Raw genomic sequence first — 17,153 nt, 5'->3', positions numbered from 1 at the left:
AGCTTTTGCTGGGAAGCTGGAAGGAATGCATCTTCTGTGAGGAGGTGGGAGGAAAGGAGGGTGAGTGCATGAAATTCAGACTCCTTTGAGAGAGGTGAGGTTTTGATTTTCCTACCCCAAAGTCTTTATCTGTCCTCATGGATGAGCAACTCTTATCTTTTCTAAGCAGAGATAAGTGCACCCTTGTGCTGTTGGCCATGCTACACGCCATTACTCATACAGAGGGGTTTATGTCAAGACCACTGAATCAGAGACTCCAATTCCAGTGTACATCTTTGACCTGGGGGTGTAGGAGCTACATGTGATACCTTAGTATGCTTTGAAAAACTCATTTTATACAGATGGATTTTTCAGTATTACTCAGTATTATTCTGGGAGGGAGGCCCATAGAAAGGTAGTGCAGGACTCAGTGTTTCAGTGACTCCAATTTTGTCTGCTGTGCATTTAACAAAACCAAAAAAAAAAAAAAAAATCCTTACTGATATAGAGGGGGGCATGTTTGAGCCTAAGCTTTTTCCTGCACCAGCAGGGAGAACTGATCCCACAGGCCAAAATGCTGGTGTTGGTAGCAGCCATTCCAACTCCCTGTCTCTGGTTTACTCTTACAGGTACAACTGTAGCAGTAATCTGCCCTGTTTCCCATTTATTACTGGTGGCAATGCATAAGCTGGGAGGTCATCAGGTTAGCTATCAGCTGTCCCATGACAGTGGCAGTTTCTCAAACCAGCTGTGGATGCAAGAACGTTGCATGTGAAAGGGGCTGAGGAAGCCTTCATACAAAATTTCACAGGGACAATTTTACACTGTCCCTTTGCAGGCCTGCACCTTCTGAATACATACACTGAAGGCCACATCCTGCATTACCTGAAACTGGTGAGGAGAAGAGAGCAGGTGTGGCTTTGGCAGTCCTGTTGGGTCTGTGCGTGAACCTCTTGTAAAAAATACCTTCAGGAAACTGCCCTTCAACAAGGAGCAAGTGCTGCTGGCTAAGTTCATTTATAATTCAAAGTCAGATATTACACAGGAAAACTAAACTGCAGTTCAATCTTAATAAAAGCAAGAAGATGGAATTGGGTAATGAAAATCTAGTTACTACAGTGGAGACCAGTTAAAGAGGCAGAAGGCTTTACAGGAAAAAAGACATTTCTACTGCAAACAAACTAAGACACGCTCTATTCGTACAGAGGCCAGCGCTCGGGTAAGCAATACAGAATCAAACCAATACTTTAGAAAGATTTAAATCTCTGTCTTGATATTATATCAATATATTTATATATCTATAATTTAGAATATACTATGTACATATCCAATACCAGATTGCAATAAAAGTCTTAAAGCAAGCTGATAAATTATTCTATAGATAGCAACTTTGGTTGGAGGATAGCTTAAAGATACACGCAATATGTTTCAGGAATACTGTGGATAGATAATTTTGGTTTTTTACATCTTATGTTGCTGAAAGGCATTGGTTTATGCAGAAATACTGGCCCTGGAAACCAATTCCCATGAAGAATAGATCTTGTAGGGGAGAAAAAGATCTACTTTATGCTGAATGCTTATACAGCTGTTATTTCTTGTAGTTATTATTTTCACATATCAGACCACACTTTGAGCAGTCTAGGTGCTGTACTTGTCTCTTCCCAAAGCTGTTTTATGCCACTGTCTTTAAAAGAGACAGCATCACTTGTGGCAGGTTTGGGAGGTGGCTCTCAGCCCACAGAGGCAGCAGCAGCAGCAGCAACAGCAGCAGCCTGGCTCTGCACCTCTGTCCTGCCCCAGCACCTAAATCTCACTAGAGTAAACCGGCCTCACAGCTTCTCAGTTTTCCTCCAGTGTGACTGAACTCACACTGCTGCTGTGGTGGCACTTGGCTGGACGGCAATGTCTCATGTGAAAGGAGAGGTCTGGAACAGTGTCACTTTTTAAAATGAAAAAGCCACCTTAATTACCTATGTTACCTTACAGCTTAATTTATTACACATTACTTTAAGAGTCTTCATTTACAAATGAAGTCACTTCATCTAAATACAGTTCCAACACATGGTACATAATAATATATGATGGTTTATTGTAGATGATGGTAACAAATGACTTCTATCTAGAAATTGAACAGGAACAAAGTACTTTGTTTCTGGTTTCACAGGGTATAGATAGAGATCCGTGGTATGTGACTGCTGAGGAGTTTTCTTCTTTGCGAAAGTATGTTAAAGACCTCATATAGATCCCATTCCAACACAAGAATCATTAAACAGTAACCAACAGAAGTGTGAGAGTTCACAGACTTTTCTAAAGTGAGTCAAACAGTTTTGTTCACTAGAGTTTCTGTCTCTGGTGAGCAGCTCACTGCAACTTCATTAATTAGTGCATTATTTTATTTGCATGCTTTAGCTGTCTTCAAGATCCTAAATTGTTATCTTCCGAGATCCAGATGCATGCCATATGGTGTTTGTGCAACTAAAAATGAAGGGATCTAGTCTCGTCTCGATGTGTGGGGAATCCCTGAACACCAAGAGAAGAACATATCCTTAAGGGTTAAAGGAGGGAACACATTTTTATTTGATTACAGGGCTTATGGAAGTGACTTATATTTGCTACAAAGAATATAAATCAAAAGAGCTGTAGATTGTTTTTAAGATTCTGGAAATGGTTTACCTTAGTTTGCACAGTGCCACCCCTAAATATATCTTTCCCTAGGAAGCTGCTTTCAGACTAAATTATAAAAAGGAGTATTTCTGTCTGCTATAACACAGAGCTGCACAAACATTCCGTTCCTCCACTCCAACCATTGCAGTGGTGCTCTATAAAACTGGGATGGAGAGGAGGCTGGACCACAGGAAGCCACACACCTGCTGTGACTGCAGCTCCCACATAAATCACATACTTTGTACTACCTCAACAGCAAACATAGTTAAACACAAAGCTCAGTTCATATCACAGGATTTTTGTGGAGGGAAAAAAGAAAATAAAAGAAAAAAGTACCATAAATTACATAGCCACTCCCCCACCATATATTGCCTCAGTCCAGCATTTACAAGTAGATTTATGAGACAGCACTATATCCATTGCACTTTCTTCTCTGCATAATTGCAAATAAAAGTGGTATCAATTTTAATATTTTTCTAAATAATCACATAAAAACTGTTAAGCCATCACCATGGCTTAGCTAAACAGCCAGAGCTTTCATTAATTCTGGGACCAGGAAGTGGAGAAGCAGATAGTCTCCCCCTGTCTCATTAGGGAATGCTTCTTACAGATTTGTGGTGCTGTCTCTGAAAAAGTAAATCCTGTGCCTCTTCAGCAACCTAATGTCAGTTTATCAATTCTGAGTGGCAATTTCCACTTGGTAAATTAAATCTATATTGCAATCTGTTTCACTATATTTGCCATTCAGGACAGTAAAATGGGTCTGTGAACAGTATTTTCCTCTAAACAATTTATGATTGTCATTTCATTTAATCTATCCACCAATATTTTAGGTGGATGCTAATATGAGTATTCAGATTTTGCAGCTTTTGTCATTCAACATGTACGTGGAACTGCACCAGATTAAGCTCCTTTCCATATAAACCAACAGCAAACACAGGTTCTAATGATACAGGCTTGTACAAACCATTAGGAATTGAGTAATACTACGCAAAATGAACACTGCAAAGCAACTCTCTGGATCTACCCAGGACAGACATTTGCTGGAGAGCAGACAGAGCAATCTGGCAGAAGCATGATCACTTACAAAGCCAACTTACCTTGCATTAATGAGGTACTGTGCTAAGCTGATGTTTGCAGGGGATCCTGTGATTGTAACTTGTCGTTCTGCGGAGCCTTCTGTGGCATTAGCAATCTTGATCTGCGCTCCTGACATCTGCCTGATTTCATTTATCTTACTGCCTTGTCTGCCAATAATGCAGCCTATTAACTGGAGCGGGACAAAGACTGAGATTAGTGCCACAGACACAAGCAAAAACCACTTAACTGCAATCTCTAGTATTGCTAAAAGCATGGTTATGAGCAGCTCACTAGCAAAACAAAAAGATTTTTTGCTCTGCTGTTTGGAAGGAATCACTAGTGCAGTCTATTGGCTCTATGGTCATATGCCTCTAGATCCAGTTTTGCTGCTACTTGGTTAAGTCAGTATCTTATTTCTGGTATTTCAAGACTGTTTCATTGTCTCCCATGGCAGAAAATGTCAGCATGCTCTGATGGTGAGAAAACCAAACCATAGCCCTGGCACAAACTTGCCAATGGCAACAGCCAGCCAAGAGCAGCTGGAAGTCAGGGTGACCATCCAAAGCTGCTGCATGTGGCTCTGCACCTTTCCAGAGTGCTGACAGCCCTACACCTCCCTGGGTACACATGGTTCTTGCTTGGCCAGGTACTGTGCATTAAAGTCAGTGGGATTTACAGCTCTCTGACTGCAGGCAGAAGCAGGCATAGGAAGAGACTGAAATTTGTCTGCCTTCCTTTAAGCTTAAGAAGCTTACCCAAACTCTAATTTTGTGAATAGGAATGAGCCTGAGCTCTGTGTGTGTCATGTGTATCCCAGGGTGTTGCTCCTCCAGCACGGAGATCCCCCAGGAGCAAGTGGGCATAGAGTCAGCAGCTGAGGCTGAGATATTTTGGTTTCTGTAAGGGTGAGGAGGGGGTTTTGTTCTGTGTTAAGGAAGGATGGGTGCTGAGAAGCTCATCCATGGGCAGAATGAGCAGAAAATGGAAACTTTGCTCTACAGGTCTGTTGATGCTGCGATAATGTTGCCTGTTTTGCAGAAGGATATGCCAAGATGCAGAGACTGCCCTTCCCTTCCTACTCTTCCCACTGCTTCAGGCCCTGACATGTTACCCTTTGTGGTACTGTAGTACTTGGAGTAACTGGCCTAAAACAGATTCACATTGTCCAGACATTTTATCCAAAGAAGAAAAACCTCCGAACACAATCCTTGCTTCAGACTCAGGGACAAACAGAAAGCCAAAGTGGATACCCAGGTAGCTGAAACAACGACTAAGTTGTGACAAGCACAAGAGGAGCAACCACGAGGAGGGGGGAAAAATGTGGTGGCAGGAAATGCACACAGGATTTCCCATCCTGTTACAACAGGAGGGGCTTGCTGAGCTCCCTGTCCTTATCCCAAGGATCTCTCTTAGTGTGTGACTGACTATACATGGCAGTGCAGAGGATTGGTGTGTGGTTCACCAGGAACCCTTTGGCCTGTCTGTGAGCACACCAGTGTGCCTGCACTGGCTACCTGTGGGCAGCACAGGGATCCCTAAGCCTCTGCTTCTGATGCCTCAAGTCTCACTGGGCTCCATGGTTTGCAGGGAGGGAAGCTGGCACAGGCCAGGAGAGCACCAGAGCACAGGCAGAGAAGGAACCTGCTGGGTCACTCAGCAAACTGCCACTTGTATGTGCTGGGGGTCCTTTGGCCTGAAGCTCTCCAAAGTCACCCTTCATTACTGTGACAACAGGATGCTTGGACACTCTCTATGACATGGCCTGTGGCTTGTGCAGAACACACAATTCCATCTGCCATGCAGGAAGGATAGTAGTGCTGAGGGCTTGGGCTCTCTCTGGTGTGCCTTCCTCATTACATGTTACTTCCACTGAAATTTGAGCAGTATCTGAGTATTCAAGAGCCGTTGTGTTCTTGCAGAAGTTCAAGGGACATTTGGTTATGGGCATTTGGTTTTACACAGAGACACCTGCCTGAGATGCTTTGCTCTGAGATGGAATCATGTCAAACTGCATCCAAACACCTCTCGCCCATTTTGGGAGAGGAGCCAAACCATAGAGTATGTTACCAAGCCTACTATACACTGTAGTCTAATACTATACTTACTAACAAATATAATCATCAGTGACACAGGGTCCAGGAGGTCTGTCACTTGTGGTGTGTCCCAAGGTTCAGCACTGGGCCCAGTATTGTTTAACTTGTTCATCAACGACTCAGATGAAGGGGCAGAGGCCTCCTCAGCAAGTTCCCTGATGACACAAAGCTGGGAGGAGTGGCTGGTACCCCAGAGGGATGTGCAGCCCTTCAGAGGGACCTCGACAGGGTGGAGAGATGGGCAGAGAAGAACCTTCTGAAATTCAACAAATGTAGAGGTTGACCTGCTGGAAAGCAGCTCTGTGGTGAAGGACCTGGGGGTCTTGGTGGACAACAAGCTGTCCATGAACCAGCGGTGTGCCCCTGGGGCCATGAAGGACAATGAGATCCTGGAGAGCATTAGGAATAAATAACATTGTCCCCAGATCAAGTGAAGTCATCCTGCCCTCTACTCAGCCCTGGTGAGGCCATATTTGGCTGGAGTGTTGTGTCCAGTTCTGGCTACTCAGGAAAAGCAAGACACAGAGCTTCTGGAACAGATCCAGTGCAGGGATGAGTAAAGGACTGAAGCATCTCTCTTATTGGGAAAGGCTGAGGGAACTTGGCCTGTTCAGCCTTGAGAAGAGATGACTGAGAGGGAACGAGGGGACCTCATGAATGTCAGTATCTAAAGGGAGGGTGCCAAGAGGGTGGATCCAGGCTTTTTTTTTTTGGTTGTGCCATGCAATAGGACAAGAGGCAATCAATGGGCAAGTATTGATGGACAGGAAGTTCCACATGGATGTGAGGAAGAACTTTTTCACTGTGTGGTGACCAAGCACTGGGACAGGTTGTCCAGAGAGGTTGTGGAGTCTCCCTCACTAAAGATATTCATGAACCATCTGGAGACAATCCTGTGCCACGTGCTCTAAGGTGACTCTGCTGAAGCAGGGAGGTTGGATCAGACAACTCATTGTGGTCCCTGCAACCTGACCCACTCTGTGATTCTTTGAACACTTCTATTACAAATATCTATAATCTACACATATGTACACACACACACATAGTATGTACAGGTATGTATATTTTGACTCTCTCAAGACCTGACTGGAAGAGCTCATATCAGATGTGCATCAAGCCCAGTAGTCTCTCTCTGACTGTGGCAGTAGCCCACCCTTACAAGGAAAAAAACAAACAAACAAACAAACAAACAAACAAACCAGTGTGAGGTATAAAATAAAGTTTTCACTGGTATTTCCGATTCCCTCCTAAGGCTTACAGACCTTAGTAGCTGCTATCTCTGCCTTTATGCTCTGTAGTCCATCTGTCTGACAATTTCTTTTTGAACCTGTTTCTCCTTTCGCTGTCCAAGGGCAATGGCAGTGACTTGCAGAGCTTGTTGATGTGTTGTGTGTAAGTATCAGGATTTGTTTGTACACCCCAAAATTTCAGGTGTACCCTCCTTGATCTGTGAGCTCCAGGTAAAAATGGTTCCCTTTCCACTTTCTCTACACCACCTATGTCTGTCTTCCCCAACCTCAACATACCTCATTTCTCCTTGTGCCAAAAAAACTAGAAACTAACCAACCCTAAAACACATGTTCTGCTTTTTGCCTTTTTCTAGCTTTACTCTGTTCTTCAGTAAAGTTCTACTGGCACGAATGGAAACAGGACTGAGTCAGGAGTCTGGGCTCTTAAAGGGTGGGATTCAAAGGTCTCCTATAATTCCTCCCACCTTTAAGTTACTGATGCCAATAGCTGTTCCCAATATGCTATGGCATCTCTGGTTCAGGTACCTCTCTTCCTTTTTTTTTTTTTTTTTCATCTTCCCCATAATGCTAAATATAAATGCTTTACATATATATACGGACAGAATTTAATAAAAGAGTTCAATGCTGCAGAGCATTGACTGCCAGAGGAAATAGCATGGAGATTTGAAACACTGGTAAAAAAGAATCAGTTTCCTTTCTTATAATGTAGTGCTTGTAAAAAGGGAATTAGCCTCTGCAACTTGGTATCTGCTGTCAGGAGCAGAGGGGTTGGCCACATCTGTCCACAGGTACTCATGGTTCCCCCAGGTTCCCTACTGCCAACACAAGTCCATTTGCTTTGGCCAAACCTCTGCATTAGTTGAGTAAGCAGGTGCTCATCATGAATGAGACTCTTCAATCTCTTTTCAGAAAGACAGAGGCTGAAACTGTTAGTTTCAGGTTTGGGTTGGTCTGTTTTGTGTTTTTTAACTAGAAGGTCTGGGGCAGAGTACTCTATAGGGGGAAATACCTGATGAGGCAGAATACACAAACTAATGAGGAAGTTCTTAACAAACTTGCAACAGAGTCTGGAAAAAGATGCTTAAATACTCTGTATCTCTTAAGAATAAAACAATAATAATGTTAAGAAATTTTCTTGCCACAACAAATCAAAATCTGGACCATAATAATTGCACAGAATTTGCAGTAAGCCATATAGAAAGCTGAGAAAACATGTTGGCTGCTCCGAGAACATTTGGCACATGAGGGTCCTACTCACTGGCAGGAAAGTATTTAAGGTACCATAGGGAAATAAAGGCAGTTTTTCAAGTCTGCCATATCCATCTTGGATGGATTAACACTTCTGTTTCTATGGAGTAGTGACGAGATTTATAGCTGCCGTAAAATGTTCTTGGTGCTTTCTGTGGGGTAAGTTGTTTCCTGTTGCTTGTCCCTGACTGCCTCTCCCACATATAATCAAAATACGCCTAATTTTTATGAGACAGATTTTTCGATTATTATTGGTTTGTTCATTTACTCTCAATGGATGTTTTGAGGTATTGACTTATGAAATCTTAAGACGTCTAGTATTTACACCCAAGGGTGCCATCTCTTCTTCCATTTAAGATTCCTTAAAGGACCTGTTTATGTCACTTCATTCTGGGATTTAGGTGAAACATACTTATATTGTGTAACTTGGGCAGCAATGGAAGGACAGACAAGATCCCAGCAAGGAAAGAAAGGCAACCAAATTCCCCTGTAAGAGGCTTTGATGAGCAAAATGAGATACTAGATGATGACCAAGGTGACTTCTGAGATGAACTGGGAGAACTGTCCTCTTTTTTATCTTTTTGGAGTTATATAGAAATTATGAAAAAACCTAGAAAGGCAATTCTTCTGAATTCATTATTTGGAGAGGAAGCCTCAGCTTTTAGCATGTGGAAAATAACTGTCTGTAAAACATACATTTTTTTCTTTTTCTCTAGTATCTCTTTGTTATTGAGCAACAGGTTCACTGCAATTGTCAGCATATTATATGAAGAAAGCAGCATTATGTTGTTACAGAAATTATTAACAGAAAAATAAATTTCTGTCACTGCCTAAATGGCAGAGGGAGTGAGGAAAATTTATGTTAATACAAAGCTATGTAATTTGTAAAAGACTAATAATATCTGTTTGCTGTAGACTAGGCTCTCTAGTCTCATTGTCTTCATATCTGATTTTGCTCTATCATGTTCTTACTGAGGCATGCTTATCATTGTCTTGGTCTTAAAAAGTATGAAGAAGTATGTAGCACATGTAGCTATGATTTCTCTGGTAGCTGCAAAGCATGTAGATATTTACAAGTGTCATGGTTTTCTCACGTGTGCTGGACTTTTACACAGATAAGCAGAAATGATAAGAAAGCTGTGGAACTCATGCAGCACCGAGGATCCCTGGAGCTGGAGCAGGCAGGGGACCAACCATGGGCAGCTTCAGGGCTGCCTGCAGCTTCCTTCCCCTTCAGCCAGATAAACAATCACTGTGGCACACTGATGGCTAGTCCATCAAAACTGGGACTGGGAGATCCTTGGAAAAGCGAAGTCCAATTGCTCACGCAGGCTTTGCTGCACAGCTGCTGCTGCCTCTCCCACACTGACCTCCCTCCACACACACACAGCATCTGATTGATGGTGCTGGTGCCTCCCCACCCTGCTCCCTCACCAGCTTCATTGCCCTTCTCTGGACTCACACCAGCACCTCGATGTCTTTCCTGAACTGTGAGGCCCAAAACTGAACACAGTATTTGAGGTGTGGCTTCACCAGGGCCAAGCACAGGGGGACATTTACCGCTCTGGTCCTGCTGGTCACACCACTGCTGACACAAAGAAATACATTTTTGGCACTGGGCTGCCTGGAGAGCAGCCCTAGTGCAGCTGTGACAGAGAAACAGGACACCAGTATGCATGGTCACACTGGGAGACCTCAGAGAAGGCACCTGCAAAATTCCCAAGCAGCTCCTGCTACCTGATAGGAGAAGAGCCTGTTTTTCCTTCTGCTCTGGAATTCTGGGTATGCACACACAGACAGGCACACAGAGTTCAGGTGGGCAGCACCAACCTTTTGGTCCTCTAATGCACACCTTGACACCATCCAAACATCAGCACTCCCTCTCACCACCTGTAGAGCTCCAGCAGTCTCTTCCTAAGCCTAACCCCATTTTGGGCTTGGCTTTGCTCCTTTAGCAACAACAGCAAGACACACACTGTGCAGTCAGAAAAACCTTCTGTGAGAAACATCATGTGGATTCATGTTTGCTTTTCATTGACAGTGCTGAGCTGGGGCATTTCCCACTACATGGATGAGAACTGATGATTTTAGAAATGATTTTTCTATTGCACTACAGGACCGAGGGCCAACTTTCTCCCTCTCTCTGCTATGAACCCCAAAAGAAGGTAAGTAAGAAGAGTGACCCTGGATTTACATCTCTGATGGCAAGAACAACATTTGCCTGAAAGTGAAATTAAGAAACTTGTGCTGTAAGGCTAAAGAAGATGCTCCTAAAAAATACTCAACATAAAATGAACATGGTTGCAAAGCAGGAACTGCTAAATCAGCAGGGAATTTTTTAAGTAACAGAAAGCTTATGAAATCACAGCACTCACACCTCCACTTCTTTGTGATTTTGTAGCTTTTTCTTACTGTAAGTCATTGCCACTGAGTTTATAGGGATTGTACAACATTTTAAGTATCTCTTAAGTAATATAATTGCTATTTGTGATCCCACTCGTGCTTCAAAGCTTTTTTTTACTGGAGGGGATAACTTGCATTTTCCAAGTAACTCATTTATAATGAAACCTAAAAAAAACCCCAACCCTGTGTGCAATGAAATTGAATTAAAGGGGAAGGCATTTTTATGTGATGCCCAGCATATTAGTTGGGCATTTTGAACTGTTTTAAGATTCAGCACCATATTGCACATGGACACTGGGCCTGTCAATCACAGCCAACCCAGAGCTGCTGGAGCAGGAGTGTTTCTAGTCCTTGTTTTTTAAATAAATCCTTATACTGCACTTTACATTTCCAAAGTAGCATTTTGGCTCAGGAAAAATGCCATCTTGGGTAAGTGTGGGAGATGGGCATCGAGGACTCCAGCCCAACACAGAGCACATGGGGCTGCACATTCCTCCACCCCCTTTGGCCCCTCTGCTGAGACCACCCGTGCCAGTGCCACCTGAGAGATGAGTTTTGGGAACCCAGGCTTCCAGGAAGCCGGTTAGGCCCCGTGGCACTGACATCAAGGGAGAGGACAGTCACTCCTGCCGCTGCCATCCAGCACCTCACCAACCCCTCACACCCTCCCCACAGGCTGAGTGCTGCACAGTTTATTCTGGGGCTGGTGTTTACAGATCAGCCAAAGATCACAGGTGTCCCCTCTGGTGGCAGAGGAGAGAGAGAAGAGAAAGAGATACGGACTATTGGTCCACTTACATCATTGGGAATAGTAAGTTCATGGGAACTGGTTGGAGTAGTGGCATCCAGTCCTATTCAGGGGACAGAGGGAAAATGTTACGCCAGCTGTTTGCAAGAAGGGCAAGACACAACAAATGAAATTTTAAAGAAGGAAACATACAGAAAGGAGAAAAAAAAAAGATAAAAGAAAGGAGCAAAGAAAAATTGAGAACTGCTAGTGAAACAGAAAAAAAAGCAAAGGATGCAAAACTCAGAGGGCTGGGCTCATTTAAAATGAGTCTTATTTTAATTAACCTTTAAGCCACCAAAGCAACAAATGTCACATGAGATTCCACAAGGTCATCATAAAAAGCTTCTAGAAAATGAAGGTTTTCCTCAAAAATAGTCTTGGAAGCTTGTTCTAAACACATCAATTGAGAAATTAATGGATGGCTGAAATTGGACCTGTCTACTAGGAATTCTAGAATATGGAAAATTAAAGTGGATGTCAAATGAATAATTAGCTGAACAAAATACATATTTATGAAAAATAACAACAACAACAAAAAAAAAAAGACAAAGAAATTTACCTAAGAAAATCTAGAAACTATATGTGGGATTAGTTGCTGAAGAATTGTTGGGAAGGGTAATTTTGGAAGGGAAATGGACAAAGTACTCTAAGCTGCATACATTTGTTTGTAAATTGGGTGGACAAAAGGAAAATGCTCAGGAAAAATGGAATTACTGCTCTAACACACAGTAACATTACAGACACGTACATCTCACAAATATAACCAGGAAAAGATTAAGGAGCAGGATGTTAATGACAAGAATAAGGAAAATACAAAGCTAGGAAAGGCCATTTAGTATTGTAGGTATTTTATCAGATACATCACAAAGAAACAAAAGTATATTTTAATGTCATGAATTTTTCTCTTTTTTTTTTTTTTTTTTTTTTTTTGTGTTTATTGTCTTATCTGTAAAGATATGCCAAAAATAGTAATTTCTAACTAGAACATACAAAAAATAAATACTCTAGAAAAAAGTGACTCATTTTGTTTACATTCAATTATGAATTGCATAAGCTTAGTTCACACTGAATATCAAATAGTCAAGTTGCTCACAGGATTTGTGATGTATGTGATAAAATGTTATTTGCCATACAAAGCATGTACCAGTACAGATGCACTTCTGTGAAGTTTTTAGATGCCAAGCATGTATGTTGTGAAGCACAGTAAAAATGTTCATTTACAGGCTTAAGTGAGTTCTTGCTCTTCAATCAAGAATTCAGCCTCAGCTTTATTAAGTATGGAGCAAATTTTAAGTCCTTAACAAAATTTCCATAGCATTTTGTAGCTATATCTGTGTTATCTAGTAGGAAGTGAGGCACTTGTCCCAGCAGTGATGATTACAGATGCACTCAAGCCATTTGACTGCACAAGAATTCAACTTTCAGCATGCCACAGTTTCTTTAAGTGGTGTTTCTGTGCCACGAGTACAAACTGTTTTCCCACGTTTGCTTCTCTCTGATCCATGTCACCGAAGCATGGACAAGAAGCACGCCCAAGCACTTCCCTCAGAACCAACTGGTACATACTGTATGGTCCACAATAACTTTGTGAGGATTGAACAGAAGAAACTCAGGGATTTTAGCCAAGGGCACAAATGAAGCAGTTGTGATTAATAAAAGTAACAAACAAAGCACATTTTAGTAATGATGAAAGGAACTGTAACAGAGGTACGGGAGGGAAGAAAAGAGATTAATGTGTAAAAACGGAAGGATTGCTGGTCATTGACCACATTTATTATTAAAATGATGTAATGACCACAGGAAACAAAGCTGTTAAGAAGAAGGACATCCCCAGGGGGTGATGGGTACGTACCAGGGAAACCAGGGGTGGTCTGCCCAAGGGGAGTAAAGGGGGGATGCTGCATAGCCAACTGGTGAAGCTTGGTCAACTGCAGGGCAGGATGGGAAATTAGAACTAACCAATCAAATGGAATTATTTCAGAGCAGAGAAACCATCTTAAGTGTTCTAAAACTGGATTAATTAAAATTATATTGAAAAATAAAAGGTTTAATCATTCATTCTAATCTATCATAGAGAAAAGAAAAAAAAAAAACCAAACTGGTTATAAATGACATCTCTACTGTTATTACATGTAATGGCTATTGTTAATATTAACTAATTACTGTAGAATTACGCATTAAAAGAACTCAAATATATCACATGCAAAAAGACCAAGAAAACTGTCATTTGTTCCTGGGCCATTGTACTTTCTAGCAATTATTACACAAGGTAAGAGATGCAGCTGGGCTAACACTTGGCTATACAGTGTGTTGGTCAGGAAAGGTGTTCTTAGGCCGTGTCTTTATTGCTAAGTGTAGAAAGCAAATGCTGCCCAGAACAAATAAGAGGGAGAGGAACAAAAAGGGAGTAATTTACATGTGCTGGACTCACGTCTGGATGAGGGATGGCATACTGCCCCTGAATCGTGAACGCCTGCAAACAACAAGCATAGTTAAGGCACAGGTTAGTCAGGTGGGACAAGCAGCATTCCTGCTCTCATCAGAAAAGCTTCCCATGTCCCCCCCACAAATGCCACCCGTATTGCTTTCCACACATAGTGAGGTTTAATTGTCTTGTGCTGCTTGATAACCCTTGACACAGTCCAGAAAGGTCTCTGTCAGGCTGCCATGTTCCCCTTGCAAGCAGAGAATGCCAAGTGCCCTGCCTGAGCTCTGATGATCTCGGCCCTCAGGACCTCTCTTCAGTCCAGCTCTGTCTGCTGGGAGCAGAGCTGAGGACACTGAGGGGGTCAAGGAGCACAGGGGGTGGCCAGTGACATCACTGCACCCAGGTTCATGCTGATGGCACAGCAGCAAGGGGCACAGTGAGGAGGGGACAAACCTGCTCAGGGGATGCCTGGCCCTCTCCTCCAGCTCCTGACTGCCACGTGTGTGCAGGGCCATGTGCCAGCCAGCTCTGAGCCACCTTGTCTGGCTGCTGACAGCCACAGATGCCAAGTGCCAGCAACAGTGTGCCCTGGGGCACCTCACAGAGTCCATGCCCAGGCTGCTGTGCCAGTGAGCACGTGTGCTGGTGGCAGCCTGTCCTGCAGAGCCTGGGCACAGGGCCAGCAGGCCACTTTGGAGACAAGAGCATCATGGGGACCCCCAGCACAGTGGGTAGCCTTATCGTCCACAACAAGCCAAATATCCTCCCTCCAAATCCAGCCACTCTGCACCACAAGCTCAGTGCAAAGGTTGTAGTTTCTGGCATCATTTCTGGAGGCACTGGGGTGAGGTGTGGGGGCAAAAAAGCACAAGTGAGGAGAGATATAGTGGCATGCCTGGCACCAGCTAGCACGGCCCTTTGTTGCTCCTGCTGGTCCTGTTCAACTCTCTGCAGCGGCCTACAAAAAACAAACTGCAGAGAGTTTATGATTTTCTATTACATATGAAAGGAATGGCATGTCAGAAAAATTTTAATGTGCTTGTGCTTAGACAGGCAGGAAAGCAGAAGGACAAATTATAATATAAATATTTGTAGTGGGAGAATTACAAACAGGAACAGAGCTGATTAGCTTAGTTTGCAGAATGCTTATTTGACAAAAGGCCTCTTAGAAAGTAATGAATCCTCTGCAAATGATAAAACAATTCATTTAATGGAGTTCGGATATTAAAACCTTTAATGTCTCAACTGCATGATGCACATTTCTGCAGCAGAATTTCCCTTCTGGAGAAGAAACATTTAATTTAGTTTTGAAATTAGTTATAAATCCAGGCCACAATCTGGCAAGCATTATGCACATGAGCAGTTTTCAGGGAGAAGTGTGTGTACCAGGCTCTATGGGAGGTTCATGGGCAAACATGCATGTGCATCTGTAGGGAATGGGCATCACTCATGAGTTATATATCACAATAAAAGGTTCCAGTCCACATAAACAAGTGATCACTGTCATCAGTGTGTCTAAAGGAAACATGTATTCAAGCAAGCAAAACTTGTTTAACTGTTACACCAAATGAGGACAACCTGAGTGGGGAGGGACTCTGTGCTCAGCCAAGCACAGCAGCAGCTTCAGGGAGGTTACAGCTGGGTCCATGAGCACATAGTGAGTTTGGAAACCATGCTTTGGTGTCTTAGCATCTATGCTGGATCACAAGTGTCTTTTCTGGTCTCAGCTGTACTTAAAACCCAGCTGAGAGAACATCTTTTACATGGCTGTTTTCCAAGAAGTAGTCTACAAACCAGCAAGAAGCCATCACAAAAAAGCCACCAGCAAACCTTATAGAAGTCACCCTTCCCTCATCATTCTGTTCCCTCATACTTCCATGTGTACATAGAAGGAAGGAAAGAAACTGGAGAAGTGACAAAAACAATGAACATTCAGTGCTCAGACCAGGTTTACTTGGTTGCTTGACAGACTATGAAAACCATCAGACCAGAATGGACAAGATGGGTCTTGAATTTTCTTCCCCAGTAAAAAAACCACCCCTCCACAAAAAAAAAAAAAAACCCACAAAAAACCACAAAAAAACCAAAAAAAAAACCAAAAAAAAACCAAAAAAACAAAAAAAAAAACAAAAAAAAAACAAAAAAAAACAAAAAAAAAAAAAAAAAAAAAAAAAACAACACAAAACCAAAAAAACACAAAAAAAACCCAAAAACACAAAAAAACCCAACAAAACAAAAAAACCTTAAATTTCTTAGGCTGCCAAAGGGTCATTTGATTGATTTAGCTTGAGAAAACAGTCTCTGTCTCATTTACCCTTTGTCAGGGGAACCATTGTTTTTGGGACTGAGGGCTGGGGCTTGCTAAGCTCAAGCCTGATGAGAGACTACTGAGACATCTATCCTGTAATGTTCCACTGAGCACATGGGCTATGGGTCTGCTCCCATCAAAGTCAAGGGCAACTTCCCTACTGATGTTAAGTAACAGCAGGGATGACCTGGTCTGCACATTTTCCTCAATTTAGACCATCATACTGGTAAGAGACATAAAGCACAGCTGCACCCTCTGAGTACCCATTTAAACATCAATGTAGCACACGGAGTAGAAATTTCCAATTTAACCATTGCACATGCTAAATAAGAGTAAGGGCAGAGCAGGGCAGTGTTCAGTTTCTTCTTAGTTTTGTTATGCAATGCAGTATCAAAGAAGCACAAGAGAATTAAAAGCAATACTTAGAGTGGAAGAACCCCAACTTCTTAAGGAAAACCAGAGATTATATTTTGCTAATGTTACTTATTTTACTAAGTGTTAAACAAAGAAAATTCTTTCAAGATAGCCATGATGTAATTTAGAACAGAAAAGTAACTTCCGATAACTTAGTTGAAAGGTTGAGTGGAACTAACAGTGCTAATAAAATGTTATTTTTGATATTAATTTTCCACTTATGAAACCTGGTTAAAGTGTCTTTCCATACTCGTGTCCAAACACACCTTAACCATTTTCTTAAAAATTCTGCTTAGTCAGAGCACACAGAAATTCAAAGCACACAGAAGGTGTCTCCCTCTTACACTCTTTCTCACATTAACAAGGTTGCATTAGCAATGTGAGAACCCTTTTTTAACTGATAAAACTGAAGATGACAAGAGCTTTTAGACCTGAAAATAGGATACTTTCAATTATTCATACAAACTGCTCAGTTTCAATGCTTTTGAGTAATCAT

At 42.3% G+C, this 17,153-nt stretch overlaps 1 protein-coding gene across 14 annotated transcripts in view; it reads right to left on the bottom strand.

The window, feature by feature from the left end:
- LOC310909938 (poly(rC)-binding protein 3-like) overlaps nucleotides 1–17,153 on the bottom strand; it is a 497,258-nt gene that overhangs the window by 16,250 nt on the left and 463,855 nt on the right. For 11 of the 14 annotated variants that reach the window (XM_083862318.1, XM_083862312.1, XM_083862321.1 and 8 more), the window contains 5 exons: nucleotides 13,924–13,980; nucleotides 13,360–13,435; nucleotides 11,516–11,568; nucleotides 3,744–3,913; nucleotides 1,946–2,499 (listed from right to left, as the gene is read on the bottom strand). In XM_083862318.1, coding sequence (XP_083718444.1) covers nucleotides 2,403–2,499; nucleotides 3,744–3,913; nucleotides 11,516–11,568; nucleotides 13,360–13,435; nucleotides 13,924–13,980 — 453 coding nt within the window. In that variant the 3' untranslated portion in view covers nucleotides 1,946–2,402. Of the gene's footprint in view, nucleotides 1–1,945; nucleotides 2,500–3,743; nucleotides 3,914–11,515; nucleotides 11,569–13,359; nucleotides 13,436–13,923; nucleotides 13,981–17,153 lie in introns of those variants that run through there. The other 3 variants (XM_083862315.1, XM_083862317.1, XM_083862316.1) reach the window with 3 other exon arrangements.

This window comes from Zosterops lateralis (assembly GCF_965231275.1).
Source record: "Zosterops lateralis genome assembly, chromosome: 1".
NCBI lineage: Eukaryota > Metazoa > Chordata > Aves > Passeriformes > Zosteropidae > Zosterops > Zosterops lateralis.
The sequence above is the reverse complement of the archived record's forward strand: the minus strand, read 5'-3'. Positions and strand labels throughout refer to the sequence as shown.